This window comes from Lampetra fluviatilis, chromosome 18 (assembly GCF_964198595.1).
Source record: "Lampetra fluviatilis chromosome 18, kcLamFluv1.1, whole genome shotgun sequence".
NCBI lineage: Eukaryota > Metazoa > Chordata > Hyperoartia > Petromyzontiformes > Petromyzontidae > Lampetra > Lampetra fluviatilis.
Window position 1 is genome coordinate 9,264,182 of NC_136292.1, and position 24,670 is coordinate 9,288,851.

At 44.1% G+C, this 24,670-nt stretch overlaps 2 protein-coding genes across 4 annotated transcripts in view; one reads left to right on the top strand and one right to left on the bottom strand.

Moving 5' to 3' along the window:
• LOC144937206 (BTB/POZ domain-containing protein 3-like) overlaps positions 1–5,266 on the top strand; it is a 34,561-nt gene extending 29,295 nt beyond the window's left edge. For all 3 annotated transcript variants that reach the window (XM_078864555.1, XM_078864554.1, XM_078864556.1), the window contains one exon: positions 2,350–5,266. In XM_078864555.1, coding sequence (XP_078720681.1) covers positions 2,350–3,165 — 816 coding nt within the window. In that variant the 3' untranslated portion in view covers positions 3,166–5,266. The remainder of the gene's footprint in view (positions 1–2,349) is intronic.
• Positions 5,267–14,214: 8,948 nt separating this feature from the next.
• The window catches only part of LOC144937207 (uncharacterized), a 28,978-nt gene continuing 18,522 nt past the window's right edge, over positions 14,215–24,670 (bottom strand). The window contains exon 4 of the mRNA XM_078864558.1: positions 14,215–14,475. Coding sequence (XP_078720684.1) covers positions 14,463–14,475 — 13 coding nt within the window. The 3' untranslated portion in view covers positions 14,215–14,462. The remainder of the gene's footprint in view (positions 14,476–24,670) is intronic.

The window sequence follows — 24,670 nt, forward strand, 5'->3', positions numbered from 1 at the left end:
GAGTGTTATATATGGTTGCCACCTAAGGTGCAAACCTGTGAACACGTGGGAAGAACGATGTATCACAATAGCGGAGGAGGAGAGAACCTCATATACATGCACTGCTCTGACAAAAACGTGAAAGCTCTGTCAAAAATAGGATATCCTGGGAATTCAGGACCGGTGGCAATGTTGGATGTTATTTGACTGTGTGTATGGGTCTCATGCAGGCACTCCGGTTTCCATCCACATGCACACAGACATGAAAAAGAACTGGTCACACATCCTGAGTGAGATTATGATCGAATATTGAGTTTTGACACCTGGATAGATTTTCCAGGGTGACCAAATAACGTGTTACTCTTCAATGTCAGACTTAAAATCTCTATGACTAGCAATAGATGCAACAGGATATACCGTAAGGAGAAAATCCAATGTGAGATCATCATTGCCTGCCGTCATTTTGAACAGGTGATTTAGATTTGTGAGGGATTCAAGTGAACAAACCTCCCAACAAGGCACGGCTGAGAACTGAAAGACCTTTCATTGATTTGTTGTTGCATCGGGAAAAGTAACCATCATCGTTAATGATGCATGCCTGCTCTTTTCACATCAGCCCCGAGTTGAGAACTCTTTTTGGCTGCCAAATTAAAATATTTCTCGAAGATCATTTGAAAGCATTCGGCCATCCATGGCTGATACTGGCAGTGGGACATCGTTTATTTTCTATGCGCTCACTGCGTGGAGTTTCTTTTAAAATAAAAATAAAAACCTCCAGGGGTGATAATGTTCTTAAAACCTTTTAAAAGTATCGCACGTGTATAATGTTCACATGCAAAATCTGTGTCGCCGGTTAACTATTTAATCGCACGAAACGAAGTTATGCCTAACACATCGGTCGCAATTAACCCTTCAAGTCTTTGTGTCATTGTTCAGTGCTTATATGTAATATCCCATTTTGTGTGCACAATGTAAAAAAACATGGTACGCGCATGTAAAATAAATTGGTCATCAACAATAGTGCCTCTTAATGAAGCAACGATAAACGCTGAAGAACAAAATGTGGATTGCGTTTGCGGTGGAGGATTCTTTTTTCGTTAATTCTCAAGTGTTTTGGAAAATTATAGCGGACTCCGCTGGGTAGAGGCAACCAGCAGACAAGCCTGCGTGTGCATGTTCATCCCCCGTGGCTCGCATTAGTCCGGGTCAGATGCTGCTGTCTGTTTCGTGCTGTGCAGCCTTTCTGCTTGAAAATCGGATGCAGTTTTTCTTGTGTTTCCCGCTAACAAAGACTGACACTTAAAAGGGCACTTGCTTTCAGAAGTTCGAGTTTTTTTGCGCATGTTTATTTATATGTTGCCTGATAAAAAAAAATCATTTTTCTCGTTGACCTCATGTTATTTGTGTGGTTTATTACGAACACCGTTGATCTGAATTGTACACACAGGGTGAAGAAAGAGATCACTGATTTGGAGTTGTTTGACATGTGTGTACTGCGATTTGCGGTGTTTTTTTTTGTTAAACAAGCAAATATGCGTTCAAATGCAAACAAACATTTGCTATTCTGGTGAATTCATCATTTGTTGTGCCGTGGCAATCGTTTTCTCATGTAAGTTCGTGTAATGGGAATCTGAAAACGAACATTGCCGGCTTCTTGTTACAAAGGCAAGCATGTAATCGAGAAAACACCATCACACGGCGATTCGTATAAACACGTGATTGGTAATCATCGTATGCTTTTTCTTTAGATGAACCAAGTGGGTTATAATTGTTATAGCGTAACATAGTTTTCCATGTGCACTCATACTCAAGTTAAAATGTTGTCATTGCAGCTCACAGTCTTTTTAATTGCACGTTTCCAGAAGGCCATCATCAAACGTTTAAAAGTGCATATGACACCGATTTTTTGACCACTTTGCACTTACTAATTTAATAGTACTATTGAGTATAAGAATTCTCCTGAAGTCATATTGAACCTTTTGGCAGTACAAATAATTACACTAAACCCCATTTCTCCTCCCTTTTTGAATTCTCAGACGAATCCAGTAACCCATCGAGGACAAAGAGTGATGAGTTATCGTGCTTAAAGAAATGCAGCTGGATAATATTGGTCTGGAAAGCCAATAGGGCAATGGACTGAAATATACTTTAACTTCTATATGCTTTTACCCAGAATGCACCACAACAGCTCGTAATACGTTTTTACGCAACGTGAAGGAAGCGTCGATCGACATCTTTCCCCCACACCTCCGAATAGCACAGTTGGCTCCGTACAGTGCAAAAGAAGTTTAACATACGTACGCACATACGTATGTACACACATCGGCAATGCTTGTGCACTGGTTGACAAGCGAACCCGCTCTGCGGCAGGCCGAGCTGGCGCTGCGCTCGGACAGCTTCTGTGATGTGGACCTGGAAACGCTGGCGGCGATCCTGTCGCGCGAGACGCTCAACGCGGCCGAGACGGTCGTCTTCGAGGCGGCTCTCGGCTGGGCCGCAGCAGAGTGCCGGCGATCGGTGGCGACGCCGACGCCCGGGAACATGCGCTCGGCGCTGGGCAAGACGCTGCACCTGCTGCGCCTACCCGCTATGCCCCTGAGCGACTTCGCCGACGGGCCCGCGCAGTCGGGCGTGCTGGACGCCCGCGAGACTCTCGACGTGTTCCTGTGGCACACGGCGCGCGGCAAGCCCGAGCTGCCCTTCCCGACGGCGCCCAGGCGGGGGCTGCAGCCGCGCCGCTGCTGCCGTTTCCAGAGCTGCACGTTCCGCAGCAACCAGTGGCGCTACCACGGCCGCTGCGACGCCGTGCAGTTCTCGGTGGACCGCCGCATCTTTCTGGGCGGCTTCGGCCTCTTCGGCTCGAGCGGCGCGCGCACCGAGTACGCGGCGCGCGTGGAGCTGAAGCGCGGCGGCACCGTGGTGGCGCACAGCGCGAGCCGCTTCACGGCGGACGGCACGCCGGCCACGTTCCCCGTGTACTTCGAGCACCCCGTGCAGGTGGAGCCGGACGCGTTTTACACGGCCAGCGTGGTGCTCGACGGACCCAGCCTCAGCTACTTTGGGCAGGATGGCCTGACCGAGGTGCAGTGCGAGGGCATCGCCTTTCAGTTCCAGTGCTCGTCCGACAGCACCAATGGGACGGGCGTGCAGGGGGGACAGATCCCTGAGCTAATTTTCTACAGCTGATGAGACTACGGGCACGCCAGCACGTACAGAGGTTTTATTTGTCTTATTTATTTTTGGACATTAAAGCTGCTGCTGCTTTAGGGGAGGCCTTGATGTAACAGTGAAATGGAAGTAGCTACCGCCTACTTCTGGGGATGCTACTGCTGTTCTCAGCGGGTAGTGGTGACGGTGATGAAGCTGAGACTGTATTGGGTGCATGGGTCACGAAAAAGAATTAGCTTTCCAATTACCTTGTGATGATGGAAATTGGAACGATAAGAGGACCAGCACACTATTGAGCACTTTCTATAACAAATGCCAAGACATGTTGGCTGATAAGCTTGTTGAGCAGGTAAGTACAGTGGTGCAGAGTAGGAGTGTTTCACTGAAAGCTGTTAATACCTGGTTATGCAATACATTTGCTCCAACTGAAAAAATTACACGCTGACAAAAGGAGCAAGGGTTAAAGTGTTTCGGCAAGAGTATGATGTGCACGAATTAATATAGGGCCATGGGTGTGTGAAGGTCATCTTAGAGACAGTGCTTACTCCGCTGCAGGGGGGGAACGTCTTCATCTTTCGAGGGTCATTTAGCGACTCATTCACTTCAGTCTGATGGATGGTAAGAGGGTGGGCTACCCACAGTTCACCCTTAGCAACTGGCATGGGCTCACTGTAGTGAAATGGTTATTTTATCACTGGGTGCATGGAGACACCCTTGACCACATCAGCAGGACTGTGCCGATCTCGTCATATCTCGGAAGCTCATCAGGATTTTGGGGCCTGGTAAATTCTTGGGTGGGTGACCAACCATGCACGCCAGGTTGTCCCAGGTGGATGTGGGGCTACTTAAACTATAACTAAACTATTTTTATTTTATCAGGTACGGCCCACTGAGCTATATAGATATTTTTCAGAAGTGACCTGGCCTATGTGGAAATGTATAGCAGCCAAATACTCTAAACACATGTTTCTACATGTGGAGGGAAAAACCGGAGGACCCGGAGAAAAATCCACGCGGCCACAGGAAGAACATGCAAACTCCAAATATACATGCGTCCGGGTCGGGATCGATCCCACGAACCTCCTGCATACCGGGCGAGGGAGATAACATCTCGCCACCGTGGCGCCCCTTGGTGGTCAGCAAAGGACAGTGTAGCAAAAGCCACTTTTGTACAGTGTTTCTATGCTCCCGAATCTAAACCACACTGACCCACATTGTGCAGTGTGGTCAATACCCACGTGGTGTCGGGAGGCCCTCATCCAGCAGTGGATTGACATTTGCGTGGGAGATGAGTGTTATCTTTAATAATTTCCTCCAGCTTCAAACGTTATTGACGAGGAAATGAACACTCAATTATGAATCCAATGTGTGCAGTCTCAAATGCCATTAATAATGCACAGTAATTCAGTTGTAAATGTCACAAAATAACAGAATAGTTGAGACCTACTTTTACTAAACGTATCCCAATTCAAGCCACGCGTATTATTTTCCGTCGTCTTGGAGAGGCACAGTGCGGCACTCTGATAAAACGCTGAGAGGTTTGAAATTGAAGAAAATGGCCACGAGAGTGCAAAAATCTAATAACACTGCCTGTAAAGAAAAATCATATAAATCATCTACAGCAGGGTAAATTTACACCGTAATAACTACGTTCTTTAGTGCTTTTAATCTAACGAGTAGCCTATTAGGATGAAAGTTTACACTGAAATAACTCGCGTCTAACTTACCTTCTGCATACAATACATCAGTCACGTGTATATATTTTAGAGAAAACTAACATCATATATGGCCGAGGAAAAACGCGTAGTGTGATATTTTGGAAAGGCAGTTGCTATAACTTGTGGTAAAATTGTGTTCCTGATTTGTAAGTTGCACATTGCTGTGGTGAGGGAACACGTGATCCTTATGGCGGTACCCCGGGGTACCAAATAATACAAAATGTCCGAGGCAATTAAACATTTATTTCTGGGACTCTTTTCCAGGGATGTTACTTAATTCTAGATTTGAAGCTTTCGTGACTGCAAGGATTCATACTCTTAGGTTTTTTCGGTAAAGTCACGTAGGTAAAAAATAACAATAAAATAATAATAAATGAAAAGAACTCAATTAAATCACGACGTTTCGGAGGCAACACAAGTCTCCGTCTTCAGGTGGGACCGTCACAGCTAAAAATTTTCACTTGATACAGTAAATTTAGCTGTGACGGTCCCACCTGAAGACGGAGACTTGTGTTGCCTCAGAAACGTCGTGATTTAATTTAGTTATTTTCATTTATTATTATTTTATTATTATTATTTTTTTCCTACGTGACTTTACCGAAAAAACCTAAGAGTATGGGTGTTACTCAACTCCGCAACTGGGGTACCAATCAATCCGAAATCGGTGCTACTCCGCGATCTCGAAACGCAGCGAGGACGATTGCGCTGAAACCCTGAACGCTCGCGGTACGTACCGTAGTGGTGCATCGTGTAGAGCTCGTCGAGATGAGTCGATTGCCGCATCGCCGACCATCAATAGACTAAAAATGACTGCATCACGGACATTATGCGAGAGCCAGGGTACTATGGTACCCTGGGGTACCGCCATGAGGTTCAAGTGTATATTTAGTGCTATCAGAAACAGATTATCATTTAGAAAAATGGCAGCTGTCATATAATAAAAAATTTTTATTTCATCCAGCATTTCCCGACGTAAAAAAGATTTCGGGATAAATTTTTAAGCATTTCTGTAGCCAGTCTTAGATTATATTAAATGTATAACTTTGTTAATATTTATTTTAAGGTTTTGAAAATGTTCACTTTAAAATGCAGTTCACTCAAAAAAATATATCTCACATTCTACAAATACTTTCAAGTTAGTAATGCACTATTATTTTAAAGGCTCTGTAAAGCATGGCTTACAACATCTAAAAATGTAGGTTATGGAGTGGATCACTTTTATAAAGGTCACGAAGATTTTAACACGGCTCTGTAAACAAGACACTGGGGTATCCTTTTACGCTTTTGAACACACTTGTTCGACATTCAACTTTGTGCCAATTCTAAGACCGGCTGCTGTTCATTAATCTGCGGAGTGAATTCTCTCGCCTTTAAACACACGTTCAACAAGTATCGAAGCATCTTAAATTTGTAAGGGCCAATTAAATTTGACGCAGGAGTTGTTGAACAACAGTTAGTCATATGCCACATCTTCATAAGTCGAGGCCGTTTATTGCACAGCCGATAATTTTTAACGTGGTGGGATAGCGGTCGCTACCTGCTGGGATTTAAAATCAAACTCCAGTTGACATTTCAGACGCTGTAGTTTATCGCAAACACACGATCAGTCAATATTTGAATAATTATTTTTTTAAATATGGTTTTGTATACGCAAATTGTGTAATGTAGCTCCAGTGTGTTTAGACCGTTCATTTGTGGCCAGACAGACGTATGTGGTTATTCTACTGTGGAGGTCGTTGCCATATGTCCCGTTGTGTTTCGCTCCACGTGCTGGAATCTTTCTTCAGAAACTGTTCCGAATATTCAGTTCTAAAACCTCAGCAAGTGAATTGTTCAGGAAGTGAATTCAATGTTGAACTTCTGAATTTGGAACCTGGTGTAGCTCCCCTAACACCGTGGAGCAAACGTCCGGACGTTGTGCTGGACAATACAGAATCAGAATATTTATTTATACTGGAGGAATCTTATGAGCTATAAAGCTCTTTTTCACAGATGTCCAGTAGGGGCGGGTAAGAACGTCGCAACAACATGCAACGTGGTATAACCCGAAAACACACGGGGGAGCTTGTTGATGATTGTTGTGAATTTCATAGAGAAAAGTGTGTGCCGTGTGTATGCACCGCTACACAATTTGGCACTTAATTGTGGCAAGGGTATTTACCATATAGCACTGACACCTGAACTGGTTTAATTGTAGTTTATATGTTGACAACGTAAAGTTTTGATCGGTGTTCTTTTTTTCATTGGTAATGTAGCATTGTTTAATCGTTGATGAAAAAAACAACACGTTGAACAACAAAAGCAAATTACTGCATGTTAGCACTTAAATGAAATATGGAGGTTATCTGTTGACATAAATCGTAGAGCTTAATGTATAAAAGTTCACAAAGAATATATGTGACGGAGTTTTGCACAGGAGTGAATGAGAGCGCCAGATGTGCAGCCAAGTCCGCGTGGATGCCAACTTATCATTACACGCTTTACACAATAGCCAAGTGCTACTTTAAATCTTGTTTTGGTTATGAGTACCTCTGTGAAAAGTCCTAAAACATTACGTCAGATTGCATATCCGTATTATTTTGTTTTGTAAGCTCAATTTTGTTTGAGACTCATTGCCTGAATTCAGTTACAGAATTTAGTTACCGCTACTTACAAAGGTAACGCTCGCATGGATGTTAGATGGCTATTTGCAAAACATAACTTACACCGTGAGGTCAAACGCAGTTGGAGAAAGAGCCATAAAACGTGTAACGTTCACAAGGTTTAGGCACTCAACCATAAGATGTTTCACATTTAGATGTGTGCACCATTATTTGATCATTTAACAGCACATTTATTCATTATTATGCTGTTCATACCTGCACGATTTATTTTTTCATGGACATTCATTTTGAAGGGCCGTCAAAGTTCCCTTCGATGCCCGTGTAAGACCATAATGAAATGTGTTTTCCCTGTGAAGTGGAACACACCTCGGTTCCCTAATTAAAATCGCCATTTATTATTTACACCGTGCCGCCTCCCATGCAGGAGGGACTTCAAGGCCAGCAGAAGTCCACACATGCCCTCGTCCACTGTCACATCGAATCCAGATTTCATTGTAGTGTAAGAAAAGAGAATACTCTGCTGGGCGTGGGCAGTATTTTGTTGATGGAAGAGAACCCACCAAATTAAACGTCACATTTGTGCAGGATGTGATGCCACCTAACATGCAGTGACGTTCACTTCCTTACGTAACTGAATGTCCTTTGTATCGCCATGTGCTCTCAACAACTGCCACTCTGTCATGATGAGATGAGTCCTTGAAATTGAGAACTTGTTTACAGTAATTGTCAAAGCTCTCCATGACACTCTTAAATATAGAGCCAATGCCAATGTCACCCTGTACAAAAGTAGCGATATGTCAATTACATCTCTGGCGCGACTAAATTCTTGATTACCTGGCCAGTTTACAACAATAGCGTTGTCGGTGCTGCACACGTCTGTAAAAAGAGGTGTGTATATTAATGAACAAAAGCTGCCCGTAGTAGCATAACAAATGGTCGGGTTTAATTACTTAAGTATGTGTCTCATGCAGAGGTATTACTGGTATTCTGACCTGGATGTGAAACGTATTTACGTCTTCTTCCACTTGCACGCCCCTACAATTTTTGTATTTCACAAAAAAATTCAGGATTTGTCGCATTCTGCTCTCTACATCAGTGGCGTAGCCCGCTGAAGCTTCCGTTCTCATTAATGCACATCAAAGGAGTTGCAGTGAGCCTCTCGCGTAATCTTGACAAGTCTCATTTTCCACAATCGCAAGTTCTCGGAGGCACCCGACTTTCAAAGTGTTGTTCGTCCTTTGGCTAACGCTCGTTCCGTGGTGTCCGTTATGTACCTCATAAGCTGTTCGCTTGGAACTACTTTTTGTATCTGAATCATTCTGTACAGGCAAGTGGGCTATCGCATTAACACAGATGCTCGTTCACGGTTGTTTCAATAGGTCAATACATGCACTGAGTGCGTATCGTCGTGTTTTTCGGTATTTACATCTGAATCTGTAATACTGTATACAAACGCCCTACGACCGACCGAAACGTCTGGAACACTCCCGATCTCGAAAGCTAAGCAGGTTTGAGTCTGGAGAGTGCTTGGATGGGCGACCACCACGCATTAAACAGGTGTTGTAGGCCTACTGCGCGGCAACTGTTACTCAGTGGAGGGGAGTGCAGCAACATGCAGTGTTGTGCAGTACTCTGCTCCAATGTGTATGCTCCCTGCCTTCACCAACCCTCATCAACCCACTCTGACCAGCGTGGTGAAGTATAACGCTGGTCAACAAAAAAAAAATTCTTGCCTGGACTTTTGCAGCTGTTTTAGACTAATTTCAGGGTGCTGATTCCAAATCTGATCTCAGATTTGCTCTATCACATCATTTTTATGCTATCGGAATATCCCATTTTCATTGATTTTACCCGGAATTAACTCTGTCACTTATGATTGCAAGTTTTTGCGAGTTAGTGACTGCTTTAGTGTTAAAATATGGTGCTGTATTTTTAGGATAGTGTGTTTATAATATCATTTTATGTAGATATCCACATTTATTTAATATTTTTCTTCTGCAGTTTTTATTGAAAATGCAATATTTTACATCTCAAAAACCTGAAGTGATAGACAAAAACTGATGCCAGATTTGGAATCAACACCCCAAAATTACCTTACAACTGTTGGAATACCTTATGCCAGAAAAAATTTGTTGACCAGTGTATAATCTAAATAACCCCCCCCGCCACCTGTGTGGCAGGGGGAGGCCCTCATCCAGCAGTGGATTAGCAAAGGGCTAAATATTTACAATTGAAAAATTGTAAACTGTTGTGCTTTAAAGTCGTTACAAGTGATATATTAAACCTTAAAATCACCATTTGTTGAAAAGCATAACAGTACTGTAATTGTTTTGTCACCTTCTGAAGCAATGTAATCTGCTAATGAACCTTCATACCATTAATTTGCTCGATTTCAATGCGCTAACAATGGACTGCCTTCATAATTTCACCAAGTGTTCTTTGGTGTTCATTTTGGTGGGGATTGTTGGGATGTAGCAGCTGAGGAAACACGTCTTATTTGTTTTAATGGACGTTCGTGGCTGTCAGTGCAATAAAGTGCTAATGTTAATGATTCCTTGCCACAGGTTGATCACTTTTCAAATGCTTCTCTATCATGTCGTCGTCGTGGTCAATCCACTGCTGGACAAAGGCCTCCCCAAACCATCACCATCCCTCGCCATCTTGCAAAAATAGCAATCCTCCCCCCCCAAGCACCTCCACACGAGCCGATTTCATCGCTCCATCTCTCCATGATGGACATCATCTCAGATGTGTTCCATTCGTTATCCCATTATACATTCAATTAGATAGCAATACTATATATAATGGGTTATGTTCTTGAATTCAATTCCATATAAATGCGGTTACAATTGCATTGTCATGATTAATGACATTCTAAATTCATTCCCATTTTTGCCGACATACTATATTCACATTCATGGTAATTGTGATAATTGCATTTCCAATTACTGGACCCTGGAGTTTTAGTGATTACCTGTACTTATTGTTATCAAATGGCTATAATCCCACAAATCCCCAGAATTCAGAACCGTGATAATTTGCCCAGGGCTGGATGATGCATCCGTATGTCGGTGGTTGTGATGTTCGCAGGGTGTGTTTAATGTAATCAATCCGTGTGTTCACATTTACATGCAGTATGCGCACTTGAAAGTTTAGTATTTTATTTAAGTCTCGCTTTAATGATAAACCATATTACTTTGGATATACCCTCAGTATGTGCAAGTTAAATTAATAATTATCTGTATACTGTACCAATTTACGATTGCTTCGGCACATCTGGTGTGTTGCCAGAGAAATACGCAATTGTTCAATGTGTCCGGATCGCTCTTCCAACACCGTTGTGCTGAAGCAGTAAAACAAAACATCGGCACCTTTTCACGTGACAATGTTATTGGCTGTGTTGGGTGGAGGAGGGTGTACAACACACATTTGGATTTTACTCGTGCGATCTGGCCCAAAAGTCGATGACGACTCACAACGTTGGTGGCGAAAGCCGACACGTTCAATATACTGCTTATACATTAGTCTTTTTTTGCAGTATCTATGTGTGTATGTTGAACTTCTTTCGCACCATACGTAGCCAACCGTGCTAATCAGAGGTGCGGGAGGAAGAAATTAGATTTCAATCTATTATATGATAGAATTACAAGGTAATACTAACCAGCCCTTTGTGAATCTATTGCTGGAAGAAGGGCTTCTCACACCATGTCTGTCGTGGGGGGGGGGGGGGCGTTGGCCATACCTCACCATGCTGGTCAGCATGGGTTGTCACGAGGACTGGTTCAGATATCACCGAGCCTCGTTAAGTCGTGGCCGAGGATCAAACTCAGGAGTCCACGAATTCACAGTGCAGTGCGCCAACCACTGCACCACCGCTCCCTCGTCCTACATGCAACAAATAAGGTAATATTCCTAAAATAACCAACCCATTTTAGTTGCATCATCCGTGCATGGTCAGGGAAATGTAAAGGTCAATTTTTAAACAGCAGTCACCACTTGGAACGTATATTGCTTTGGTCATTTCAGGCAGCGTAGTCTTTGCCGTGCACCAATGCATCACTTGGTGCCATCCATCATATAATTACATCTTCATTTCGCCGTCAAGGGTATTTCTATTAAGCTGTGCAATTCACTGTTTTACTGTGTGAACGTCCTTCAGACACGTACCCCCGAAAGAAGAGGAGTTGGCAGCCTCTCACCAGCCTGATCGCATCAGACTTAAGAAGCTAAGCAGGTTTTGGACCTGGTCACTGTCGGGATAGATGAAGGGCAATAGAAAGCCACGTGTTCATTGTTGAGTGGCATTGGATGCTCCTGGTCACAACCGTGTACTACTATGGCGCAGTCTGGCTTTTTGTGTGTGCGTAATCTTAAAACTATATATATGGATATCACTGAGAATTCATTTCTTTTTGAAGAGTCTTTTACTTCGGAGTGGTTGGTCAAATCGATTTTTGGTGAATGTGTTTAGGAGGTGACCAGGGTTCCTTGGAGAAATTTTATAATCTTTCATGCTTCATATTGAAGATTGCCCTCACCGTTTTCAAGATTCTCCATGGACTACCCTCCTCCCCCCATGGCCCCTCCCGTCTCCCACCTCTCCCCTTTCATTTCGCCCTACTCCCCTCACGAACTCGCCTATTAATCTCCTCTCTCACTACTACCGTCCATTCACTCGCCTACCCCTGCTACATCAGATGGGTTTTTTTTTTATCCTGGAGAAATCCGATGAGCGAAAAAACTCTTTTTCACAGATGTCCAGTGGGGGCGAGTCAGAAAATTACAACAACAATAAAACACGATCAGAGTGCAAAGTACAGGAATAGAAAGCGAATCGCTAGCCTAAAGAAAACTAATTTCTTTAGAATCGCTTTTTGTGTTTAGTTTGTTGTCAATCCCCTACACCTCCGATTAGCACGGTTGGCTGCGTACGGTGCAAAAGAAGTTCAACATACGTACTTCCTTTCATCTCTCCGATCCAGCAGTCAAGGCCACCCTGTCGAAATCTCTCACTCGGCCTCGGCTCGATGGGAGGACGCTCATTCTCTACCGACTCCACAATATGGAACCTACTCCCAGTTATCCGTGCTCTTGACCCCCAGCCCCTGCTCAAGTCCGGCGTCCTCTTCTCTTCTGCCTTTGGCAGGGGTGGCCAACCTGTGACAGACCAAGAGCCACAACGTACCCGTGAGTTCTGCAAATAGCCAAGTTTATAATATATCATACAACATATACAACTTTATATTCTTGGTCACGTAGAAGGGAAATAATAACATATTTTTATTTTATTATTTCCCTTCTACGTGACTTTACCGAAAGAACCAAGAATGTGAATCACTGCAATCACGAAAGCTTTCAATCAAAATATACAACTTTAATTTATCATTATTTGCTATTGTGATAGTTCTCCCTTATGCCCCTTCGATAGAGTGGCATGTGGTGGATTAAAGGGTCGCATGTGGTTCGGGAGACGCCAGTTGACCACGGCTGGCCTATGGCTATCTGTTCTCTCTAAAGTATATTATATATTATCATCGGTAATACAAAATGCATTCATCACACTGATTTTTTACAGCATCTTGAGATGCAGTCGTACTTAGTAGTATTGCAATATCGTTACATGGGTTCCAACACTAACTCCGGCGGTCACCTCGCTTCCCTACAGGTTGGTGCCGTGCACGCTCGATGGATCCATCTCTGCGTGAATCACCAATTCCAAAAGACTTGTCGTTCTAACACGCCATTACACCCCGTGATATTCAAGACACAACACCAAGGCAGTGTGTCCTGGTGGTTTGGGAGTCAGGGCACTCGGTGGCCGCTGCTGAGGTCCTGGGTTCGAATTTGGACGGACACGGTACCACAAAAACATTACAACCGGCTTCTCAAATGCAGCTGGGACGGTCGATAGGCTCGCTCACCAATGACTGCACGTAAAACAATAACATTTGTTTTTAATTCGGCTAAAATTGCAGCTCTAAGACTTAAACACGTCGGCTTGATTGACATGCAATCAACAATGCCGGGAATTTCAAAGGCGCAACACTCGTGTTGTATAAGAGGCCAATTGAGGTGACCTCAGAAGTAGTTCTGCAACATACTCTTAGGTTTTTTCGGTAAAGTCACGTAGGTAAAAATAAATAATAATAATAAATAATTATAGAAATAATCATAGAAATAAAATAATAATCACGACGTTTCGGAGGCAACACAAGTCTCCGTCATCAGGTGGAACCGTCACAGCTAAAATTTACTGTATCAAGTGAGTAAATTTTAGCTGTGACGGTCCCACCTGATGACGGAGACTTGTGTTGCCTCCGAAACGTCGTGATTTATTATTTTATTTCTATAATTTTTATTATTTATTTTTACCTACGTGACTTTACCGAAAAAAACCTAAGAGTGTGAATCCTTGCAGTCACGAAAGCTTCAAGTCTAGTTCTGCAACATCTGCGACACCGCTCTGACATCGTTGATGAATGCGTTTAATCTTCTGTGCGCTCGCGCAACTCTTCCAACGCAGTGCCACACACAAAAAAGACGTTTAATTGAGGGTGCAAAACACTGACATTCAGAGTCAACAGCAGTCCAATTTTGTCACTAGCATCACTCCGATACTTAATAATACACTAGTTGACGTTTTTAAAAAGCTCTTTGACCGTGAATACATGGGGTTTTTTTCACACAAATTGAAATTCGAACTTGCGACAGCCAGCCTAGGGACACGTATTACAAGTTTACAAGGTACGAGTTATTTGTTTTGGCTGCATCTTCTTTGAACTGATTTTTTTTGTCGCTCACTGGTGTAGCGTTTGTTGTCTTGAAGCTCTTGGCGCGAGAGATTAACCCTGGCGGACACAACGCGGACGTCCAGAATAAAACCCCGCCTCGTGCGAATCCCAAACATCGCACGCCTCTTGACTTTGATGTTCCTGCTTGAAGACACCACGTTGCCCAGTGTCGCACTAAGTTAGTGCGGCGCCTCTTGCATATGTTATAATGGGGCCCTACATGAAGAAAAAAAACACGCAATTATTAAAACACACATTTTTTACTTGCATAGTAAAGTAATTGTATTTTGCTATACTGCCAGATAATACGACAAATCGCTAACCTGAAACACCCAGTCAATCGTAAAAGTTGAAGGCGGTATATAGTACTATAGTAATAGAGCAAGTGCAGAATCGCTGAACCGGAATTGATAGCTTGAAAGCATTCAGCGCGGGGCCCTTGAAAGTGCGGGGCCGGTAGTAGCTACTACATATGTAGCTACTTTTGCTACTCGGATAATCCGGTACTGACGATGGCGTGACCATCAACCGCATAGGCACCATCAAGAGGCGAATGCGCACACCACCTTCATTAATGGCACTTTAAAGACACGATCCACACGAGTGTGGCCATGCAACCCAAACTGTGGACCACGTAGTGAACCACCACAGTCTTGTTCTTCGGTTTCAGTGTAATTTATTAGGTATAGCCCTGTGAGCCATGCGGCTCTTGAATCGGGTGCAACCGCAACAAAAACATGAACAAGAAACATATTAAAGTGACTACGCGCAACAGAAAAAAAATCCAGGAAAAAACAACAAAGTCTTCCATAAAAAGTAGAGGGAATAGCAAAACGACGCGAACTCTCTCCCGAAGCCCTCTCGTGGCGGACGGACCTCGACGTTTCCATTTAGCTGCTGGACATATTGGGATCACACACACAAGAACAGAACGGAATTAACTCAAGCACTTAGATAAATGCAGAATTCTGCAATCACAAGTGAGCGTGTTTACCGTTTGCGGCACAAAAATGTAAATCCACACCAAGTAAACAACGCATGATTAGCTCCATGCATAATTTTCATTAAGACCAAAAAAACAAGCCGTGCGTGTTTCACAAAGCCATGCAATGGACATCATCCATACCCCGTTGCTGAGCGAGCCGCGGACATCTCAATGTCATTAAAGTCGGCACGCCTTCGTGTGAGGCTCGCTCGCCGTGTCTAGACGCGACATCATCACTCACGCGGGCCTGAACGACTTGCCAAGGCGATGCCAACGGTGTACACCTGCCCCCTTGTGCAATCGGCTACAGAGAATCACTTAATGGACTGGTATTACAAGCACGTATCTTTTTTTTGCATCTCCCTCCCACCTCACACCCACCCACCCACCCAACACCCCCCCCATGATATGAGCAAGACCAGGCCCAGTGATAAGCAACGTCAGAGGTTGGAGGGACTTCCCTGGGAAATTTGCACCGAGATTAAAAAACAGAGAGCGATGCAGGAGCCTCTGCCCGTCAAGGTCGGTGACATCCTAATACGTTAAACCCTCCCGGGACATCTCTGGCGAGATTCGACTTTGCCACGTGTAGCCCGATAATGCCCTTCATTGTGTCGAGCGCCACACTGCCAGATGTTAGGATTAAATGCGGTTTTTGTTGTTTGTGGGTCAAATTGCACTGTACCTGTAAACACGAATAACCCCCCCCCCTCTCCCCCTTTTATATTATTGCATTCCCATCTTCGTTCTGTGCGGTTTTTTTAGCTTAATAGTTTCCCGTATTCATGTTCGTGGTTTTTGCTCCAATACACAATTTGGAAAACAGCATCGAACGTCACGGTGTTTAACCTTCGTGAAAGCGTGTCACCTTTCCTCACTTCCCTTCTGACACATGTTTATATTCCTTGCCGTATTTATTACATCTCAGTATAGCTGTTTTATTCTTGTAAATTATTTTAGGCTTCATTTTATTTTACTAAATCAAATGCCTCTTCGTAGTCTACAAATGCTAGACTCGACGATTTTTTACATTATGCCTTTTCCAGAATCTGATTAATGGCACTATGTGGTCGACGGTAGAAAAAAAGTCTTTCCCAAATCAGGATTACTCAATGGTGGTTGATTGGTCTGGAAATTCTTCCATTTAAAATGGTATCCATGGACAATGCATTTTAATCACAGGAAATTATTGAAAAACTTAAACAAGGAAGGCTGCAAAGTTGCACCAAAGATAAATGAGCAAACCAAAGCCACGGACAACAAGTTCACTAAACAAGTTGAGATACCCGACGGAGGTACACGATTGGAAACCACGTGATCGTACGTATAACTCGGTCAATTATCGATAGCGGATCAGAATCAAAATGATAAAGAGGTAAAGGAGAGGTTGGAATTATTTTAGAGAACTAAGCTTGATCGTGGAAATCAAATTGCCATTGCGCCAAGATTAAAACTTTTTTTAAATTAATGTGTACTGCAACCTGTTATGAACCATGGTCATGGACAAAAATACGATGGAAAACTGTCCTTCCCCGTACCTCCGATTATCTACGTACGGTGCGAAAGAAGTGCAACATACATGATCACAGTGAGATGCCTGCTTGGAATTATACTGAGAGGTGGAACACAGGAGCACGTGGATCAGAGAATAAATGCAAGTTATCAGCGTCGTACTGACTTAAAAAAGAAGTGGTCTTGGGATGCACGTGTCACCTGGAGGGAATGAGTTCTATAGATTAGTGGATTCTGACAACATGTGGGGGCTTACATGCAACAGTCGATAGATCATGGCTGATGATGATGTGTGCAGGTCAATTTAGGCAGCTGAATAGTCTCAAGATTACTTTCCCACAGGCTGATTGCAATGGTTGACCGATTTAAGCACAGACTCAATCCATTAATTTTTTGGGGCATTGCCAAAGCACGCTGGCATGTTGTAGAGGGTGTGTTAAAGACTAGGTCGTGGAACGATTGGCATACCAATCGTTACAGTGCTATTAATGAGCCTGTGATATTATTCGCAAGAGTTGAATGTTGTGTGCCACTCAGTGTGTCGGCTCACATTTCTCTTAATTTAAACACTGATCACAGCATCAAATTTGGCAAAAAATACATTGTGGGATCGGTTGTTCGCGCGAATAAGATGTTTATATGTTGGCATTCATGGCAGTTATATGTTTAAAATGAGATCAAAAGGAGATGTAGGTATGGTTAATATATAAAGAAAATACATTCCAATTCCAACCAATCTCAATCCAGTAATGGATGGTCTGCCCAGTCATCATCGGTTCAAGGGTTGTTGTTTTTACCATACTTCTTTCGCACGGTGCAAAAGAAGTTTAACATCCATACATACCACGCTGGTCAGTAAGAGTGTGAAGGAGTGGCAGGGCAGCACCAAATTGATATCACGTGGCCACCGATGTTACTCACCGCCGGACGCCAAACTCGGATCGCCCGTGTTCATCGCGCAGCGCGTGAACCACTTTCTACCACTCCCCAGTATAGCAGATTTGAGTTGAGGCTTATCAGTTGAGCAATTTGTATATGCCTTAGAGGAATAGCTTTCAATATTACACAACCCTTTGAAAAGAAAAAAAACATGCGCAAACCGATAAAATGCCCAAGGAATGCTTAACTGTTGTAAGGCCCATCTTCCAGGGTTTTTTCCCCTCACCTTTCAGATGGAGTTAAATGCATTTATTTTTGTCACCAGCCTCGTCCATCCGCTGTCATCCCTTGTAGCACAGTGTTCTTCTTTGCAAGGCCCACGGGCAACCGGTGACCTTTAGTGCAGCCCCTTGACGTGCCGCCCCAGACAATACGCAAATGTGAAAACACCTCCATCGTGCTGTCGAACCCAATGGTTTCAAATGTGTGGCGGCCCTCACGCTGATGACTTTTTCGGCGAAAGTGGCCCCCCTCTGAAATGTAGTGAAGAGCAATGGCCTTCGAGCGACATGCATTGTCCATGCCCACTTAGCTCTTCTTAAACACTGCTTCGTTGGCAGTGACGCACAAGCTCTCGCAAAAAAACATTTTCGGTACATTCGTCAATAAAACACCGCCTTAAAAAGAACGGGTATATCATCGGTGGTGTTTCGGGGTGAAGGCCCTTCTTCGCAGCGTGTAGAGAGGCCAGAGAGGTGGCGTGAAAAAGCGAATGCTTATTTAAAAGTGTTGACATCCACCCAGTGTGACACCCACTGGCACGTTGTGAATGTAGGTTGCTGACTTCTCTGCATGTAGATTTTAAGAAGCTGGCATTGGTCCAAACAGCCTCAGCAAAATCTTGCTGATAGCTAGTCGTTGAGGATTGTTGGAATTGCCTCCTTACCAGCAATGTCTGTGGCACAAGAGCATTGGCACAAAAGCAGCAAGCAACAGTGTTGAATATACAGTGCGTTCTGAATAGATATTTGGCCAGTGCAGGAGGACAATGCCAGTGTGTGTGATACACCCTCCTCCATCCGACACGGCCATCTTCTTACCTATAAATGTAATTTTTTGTCTGTGTGTGTGTGTGGACGAAACGTGGTACCCCCCTAATGGAACATCGGTTAAAAACATGTAGGCTGGCCTGCCTACGATCAATCCTGGGTTTAACCAGGCTGGATTGTGTGAGGAGCTCACAAATCCTGGAAAGATCTGGACAAAGTCCCATCGGTGAACACCTCCGGCAGGCAAGGCTGCGTTGGCTGGGTCATGTAGCCCGCATGCCCAGCCACCGCATGCCCAACCAGCGTATGTTCGGCTGGATCGAGGGGGCTAAACGAGCGTGGCACGGGCTAGAGAAGAGATGGAGTGACGTGGTACAGGAGGACGTGGAGCTGAGTGGACTTGCCGATGACTGGTACCAGCGGTGTCAAGATCGGCCTCTGTGGAGGAGGCTCGTGAAGGACGCTGCTACTGGGCAGTTGGAGGCAGTCGCCCTCCAACAACAACAGAGGGCGGAGGAGCGACGCTCAAAACAACGAGCGGAGCGCCGGGTGGCTAAAGCACAGCAAGTTGGTACAGTAGGGGGCACAGGTGGTGAATCAGACAGTCGTCTCAGTCAGTCGACCCGTGGCATCTGGGTCTGCCCGGTGACCTCCTGCCAGCGGGCGTTCGACACTTCACGTAGCCTCAACGTGCACATAGCCTGGCACAAGCGTCGTGGTGACGTCACCGCCACTTAGTGACGAATGGCGGTTGTTGTTGTGTGTGTGAGAGTCCATATGTGTGTGTGTAAGTTGATGTGTTTGTGTGTGTGGGTCGATGTATGTGTGTGCGTAAGTCGATGTGTGTGTCTTTTTCGCCCGGGCAACGCTGGGTACTTCCCGCTAGTAATACATAAACTTGGTACTGATACGTTTCAGTTAAAACGAATCTTAACAATGGTTTCAGTTAAAACGAATCTTAACAATGGTTTCAGTTTAAACGAATCTTAATGGTCGCGAAAGCCAACGCGTTAAATATAGTTTGTTAATACGTTCAAAATCACACCATGACATTCTTTGTAACAGGGGTGACCGAGTGGTTCAGAGATCAGACTACTGCCAAGGAACATTCACGGAGTGTTTCCGCTCCTATGTCAACCAATGGTGTACATTTAGAGTTCACGGTGATAGAATATGATTGATCAAATGGCATGTGTCCTTATGACACTGGGCCTATTATAAAAAAAATTAAAGTCATCATGGTGCAATCGTGGAAATGTAAATAAAAGTGAGAGAGACGCAGACGCAGCTCACGAGGGTTCTGCAGCAGCAGCAGCAGCACATCTGACGATTAATGTGGCCTCATCACGTGACACACTGCCCCTCCACAACTTCCTGACAGTTTTATTTGAGCGAGATGTTTATTTCTAAACAATTATTGAATTGGTGTGAGACGTGACTCGGGCCTGCAATCGACGTATCCCGCTTTGAACCGCGCACGCTTGATGAAATCCTTGAACCGAGGAGCCGGGATCTGGTTGTGTTGCGAGGGAACGTGAGAAAGTTGATCGCCATGAACTAAACTATCAACTAAACTTTGAATTAAAGCTTTCGTGACTGCAGGGATTCATATTCTTGTTTCTTTCGGTAAAGTCACGTAGAAGGGAAAAATAAAATAATACAAATATAAAATAATACAATTCTCACGACGTTTCGATTGCAACACAAGCAATCATCAACAGGTGTGAACCCCACAGCAATACATTTTTCTTGATGATGATTGCTTGTGTTGCAATCGAAACGTCGTGAGAAATGTATTGTTTTATATTTTTATTGTTTCCCTTCTACATGACTTTACCGAAAGAACCAAGAATATCAACTAAACTTTTTTTTATGTTACCAGGTAAAGCCCCCATGTTTCATAAGCGACCTTGCCACAAATGATAGCTTAACGAAGCGGCTCATCACGTGGAAACTTAAAGTGGACAAATACTCTAAATGTCGAGGGAAAAACCGGAGGACCCGGAGAAAAATCCACGCAGTCAGGGGGAAAACGTGCAAACTCCAAATATACAGCAGTAAAAAAAAAGTGTCAGTTTTGTTGCCAGATAGAAAGGTAAAAAACCAATTATCATATTTTTTACTGGAAAATGAGGTTCCAATGGGATACAGCAGGCGTCAAGGGTCGGGATTGAACCCACTACCTCCTACATACCAGATGAGGTAGTTAACATCTCGCCACCGTGGTGCCCGTAAACAGAAGAAGAAACGGCACCAGCTAAATACACCGTGGTGTGTGAAGGGATGTGGATGATGAGAAGGGTTGAAAGAGGCAATAAGAGCCCCATGAAAACGTCACCAATACATCTCCTTGGTTCTTTCGGTAAAGTCAGGTAGAAAAGGGAAATAATAAAATACTAAAAATAAAACATAATAAAATAATTCTCACGACGTTTCGGCCACAACGCAAGCAGCCGTCCTCAGGTGAAGAACAGGTCTGTCGGAAAGACAGCGTCTGAGGACAACAAACTAAACACAAAAAGCACTTCTAAAGAAATTAGTTTTCAATCTAGATTCGACAGTGCATAGTTCCAGTGGCTTCCTAATATCGGAAGGAAGAGCGTTCCAGACGGCCGCAGAAGCACATTTGAAAGTGCGCGATGCGGTGACCGTCTTTGTTCATTGGCTTGCCAAAAGCCGCTGCAAGGATGACCGGAGTTCGCGTGATTGATGTTCCTTGACGAGACCAGCAAGGTATTGTGGTTAATTTGTGGCAAGCACTTTGTGTGTAATGAGCACGACCTTATCATGTATTCGTTCAGTGTTTACGTGTCGCCGTGCATATTGCAGTGTTCTGTTTTTGGCGGGTTTTTTTGTTCAACACTTGAGAACTCGCATTTTAATAGGTTGAGCCTCTTGTTCAAAAGGAGTCGAGATAAATAATTTAAGCAGCCTGGCATATCAGCATGTGTAGACCCGGATCCGCAACCAGTCATTCTTCTTTAGCAAAATAGCATTTTTTTAAAAGGCTGCGCAAAAACCCTCTGGGGATGTACTAAACTTCAAATGTAAATGTTGATGGGCTTAAAAACAGAAAAGTAGAAATCCCAGCTGTGACGGAGCACGCTGTACAGATGGACAAGGTTATGGCTCGTGACGTTTCTCCCCTTTTAATGCGCGAGCATAACATGCCTTGCTCTCCCACAAACAGCCACTCTCGTTTGCCAGCTTTATCAGCGTGTGCTGCTTACAGAATGTGAATGTACACGTTAATATTGGTTTGCTAAAAAAATATATAGAGAGCTTATAACGTTTTAAATTTACTCATTTATCTATCAGAGCAGCGGTTCAAACTGGGAGTGGTGACACGTTGGATTGGGAATGCAGCGCATGTGATGCTGTAAGACTGCTAACATTGCAGGATGCGAGGTGGGCGTTTGACAGCACAGCAGATGAGTTACTCACTTGTCATTGTGCCATGCCACCTTCTCAATTTGCCAGATTCGTGTTTTTTTCCCCCATCTCATTTCATGTTCATAACAACGCATTTCATGTCGTTTGTCTTTACATGGGATGCTGCCGTGGTTAGCGCACGAGACTGGAAATCCAACGGTTGCCATTTCAAAATCTCCCAACCGTGGCAGTTGAATCGGTGGGCAAGTTTCTGTCCACCCAGCGGTTAAGTCGATCGGTAGGCTGCGTTCGGTGGGGTAAAGTGTGGGTACTCCCATCTCTTCCAAGACGTTTGGTCAAGCGTGGAAGAGAAGGTTCAATGTCCTCGAAAGAGGTGCTCGAGTTACCTGCCATAGAGGGCTTTCCACCAGCAGTGGTTTAATCAAGCAATTGCAGGGCTACACGTTTATCTTTTACGATGTATGGTTTCTTGTACAGCGTTTTGAGATGAGTCAGTATTTCACAACTCAAAGAAAATCCTGATTATGGTTATTTATTTATTATGATTTCTCCTCTATATTTCAGTTTCCTCATACAGGCAAAACACTTCTTGAGAACGTGACCCAAAAGGCCAGACCCTCATAAAATAACTTAAACAAAACTGCATGCAGTACTTTAAGAGAAAGCAGAGGGCTACGGAGTGGAGAGAAATAAAGTCATAGGTGGAGAATAACCAGAAAGTCTTCAAGCCTCGCACATCGACTCACATGCACACAAGGCCATAGACACACACATTATTATTTTAATATTTAGCAACTTAATTTTGAAATAATAGTTGTCTTCACACAAACATTATTTTTGAATATTTGCAAATACATTTTTTAAATATACGTTTTCTATCTACGTAAGTTTAGCGAAAGAAGCAAGAAAATAGTACTTAACATTGCCGTGGTGAGGCCTAGTACCGTGCAGAGCCCCCAGCCTCGCCTAGATTGTCCAGCTGGCCGAGGTGGCACCTTGGCATGCTGGGGCTGAGCTGCACCACCCCCCCCACACACGATCCCCCCGCTCTGCAGTAATATGTACAGGCTATAGTAGTAGCATTTACCGACTCTATGGTAGTAACTGCACGCATTGGGGTCGAAGTAGGGAGAAGAACAGGACAGCACACTGTGAAGAATTTACCTCAACGTTTTGTGTATTTTATTGCATTTTTAACGCGAATGAGAATTCCCCCCCCCCCCTCCACCGATGGCATGTGTGCATTGCTAGGGGCAGTCCCCGGTCAGCTTTGTCGCGCATGCGCAAATGCGTGCTGTGTCGCTCGCGGATCGGCGTGGGGAAACAAATAAATAAGAAATAGCACTAAATTTCTTATTTGACTACTTTAAAGTTGACGGATGGGAAAACGGAATAGCGCTGGCTCACCACGGGGCTTATGGCGTGGTACCTGACTACTTTTTTTAAAGCGTAAACCCCACGGTTTGACAGCCAAATCCTTTGCAAGTTGCGTCCACACACAGAGGGACAGATGGACACACAGACAAAAAAATGCCTTTCATAGGTAAGATGCTACAGGCCCCGCACTAGCTTAATCCGGCACTGCACGGAGATGGTGGGGATGGGGTTGAAGAAACTTCCCTCACTGCAAACTGCCAAGCCAGGAGATCGAATCGAACTGGCTACACCTCTGGATTGCAAGTCCAGTGATGTCAGCTACATGAGTACTGCAGCACTGTAGGATAAATTGCCAAAAACAGCAACCTTCTTTGTGTTTTAGCATTGTCCAAAGTCAGACTGGAGTGAAGATGGGTGCGTGCATGTCTGTTGATACTTGAGGCTATCTGCTGCATGCTGTCTGCATTTGCTAATTGATGCTTTTGCCCTTGGGTTTGGAGTGAGCCTTGTCGCATCTAATTGGCTTCCAACCACCCGCATAGACTGTCGGCTCGATGCAAAGGCTGAAGCATTGTAAAATAGCCCAACACGCATTCAAAGACATGGATTCCTTTCTCAGATATTAATTATGTACAGTAAATTAATTGGGCAGTCTACGTCACCATAAGCGGTGATAGCCGACGGTTAAGAATATTCACGGGCAGATAGCCGAAGAATGGAAAGCATCCGAGAGGACGTCAATTGAGGAGGTGGAGCGATGAAATCGGCTCGTGTACAGCCGCTAGGTTGAGTATTACATCACAGGATCATGAGGGGTGGCAGTTGCTTGGGGAGGCCTTCATCCAGCAGTGGAATGACCATGACGGAGGATGATGAATCGTACGTATTTTGAACTACTTCCCGTACCGTACGTCGCCGTGCTCATCGGAGGTGCGGAGATCAATTTAAGTTTGGACTTGGTGAGGAATTTCTGGGTAAATATGTTACGCTGTGTATAATAAAAAAAAATCCGAATACATCTTGTAAAGCATATCATTATTTTTATTTACATGCTTCGTGAAAAAAACGACACACTTCAATTTTACAAGCCAGGGATGTTAATTTTCATACTGTTCATCCAGTTGTTTTTCTTTCTAACAACGGCAACAACAGGTGGCTACTTAAGTGCACATCTTTAACGCGTGAAGTATAATCACAGAAACCACCCAAAGAGATA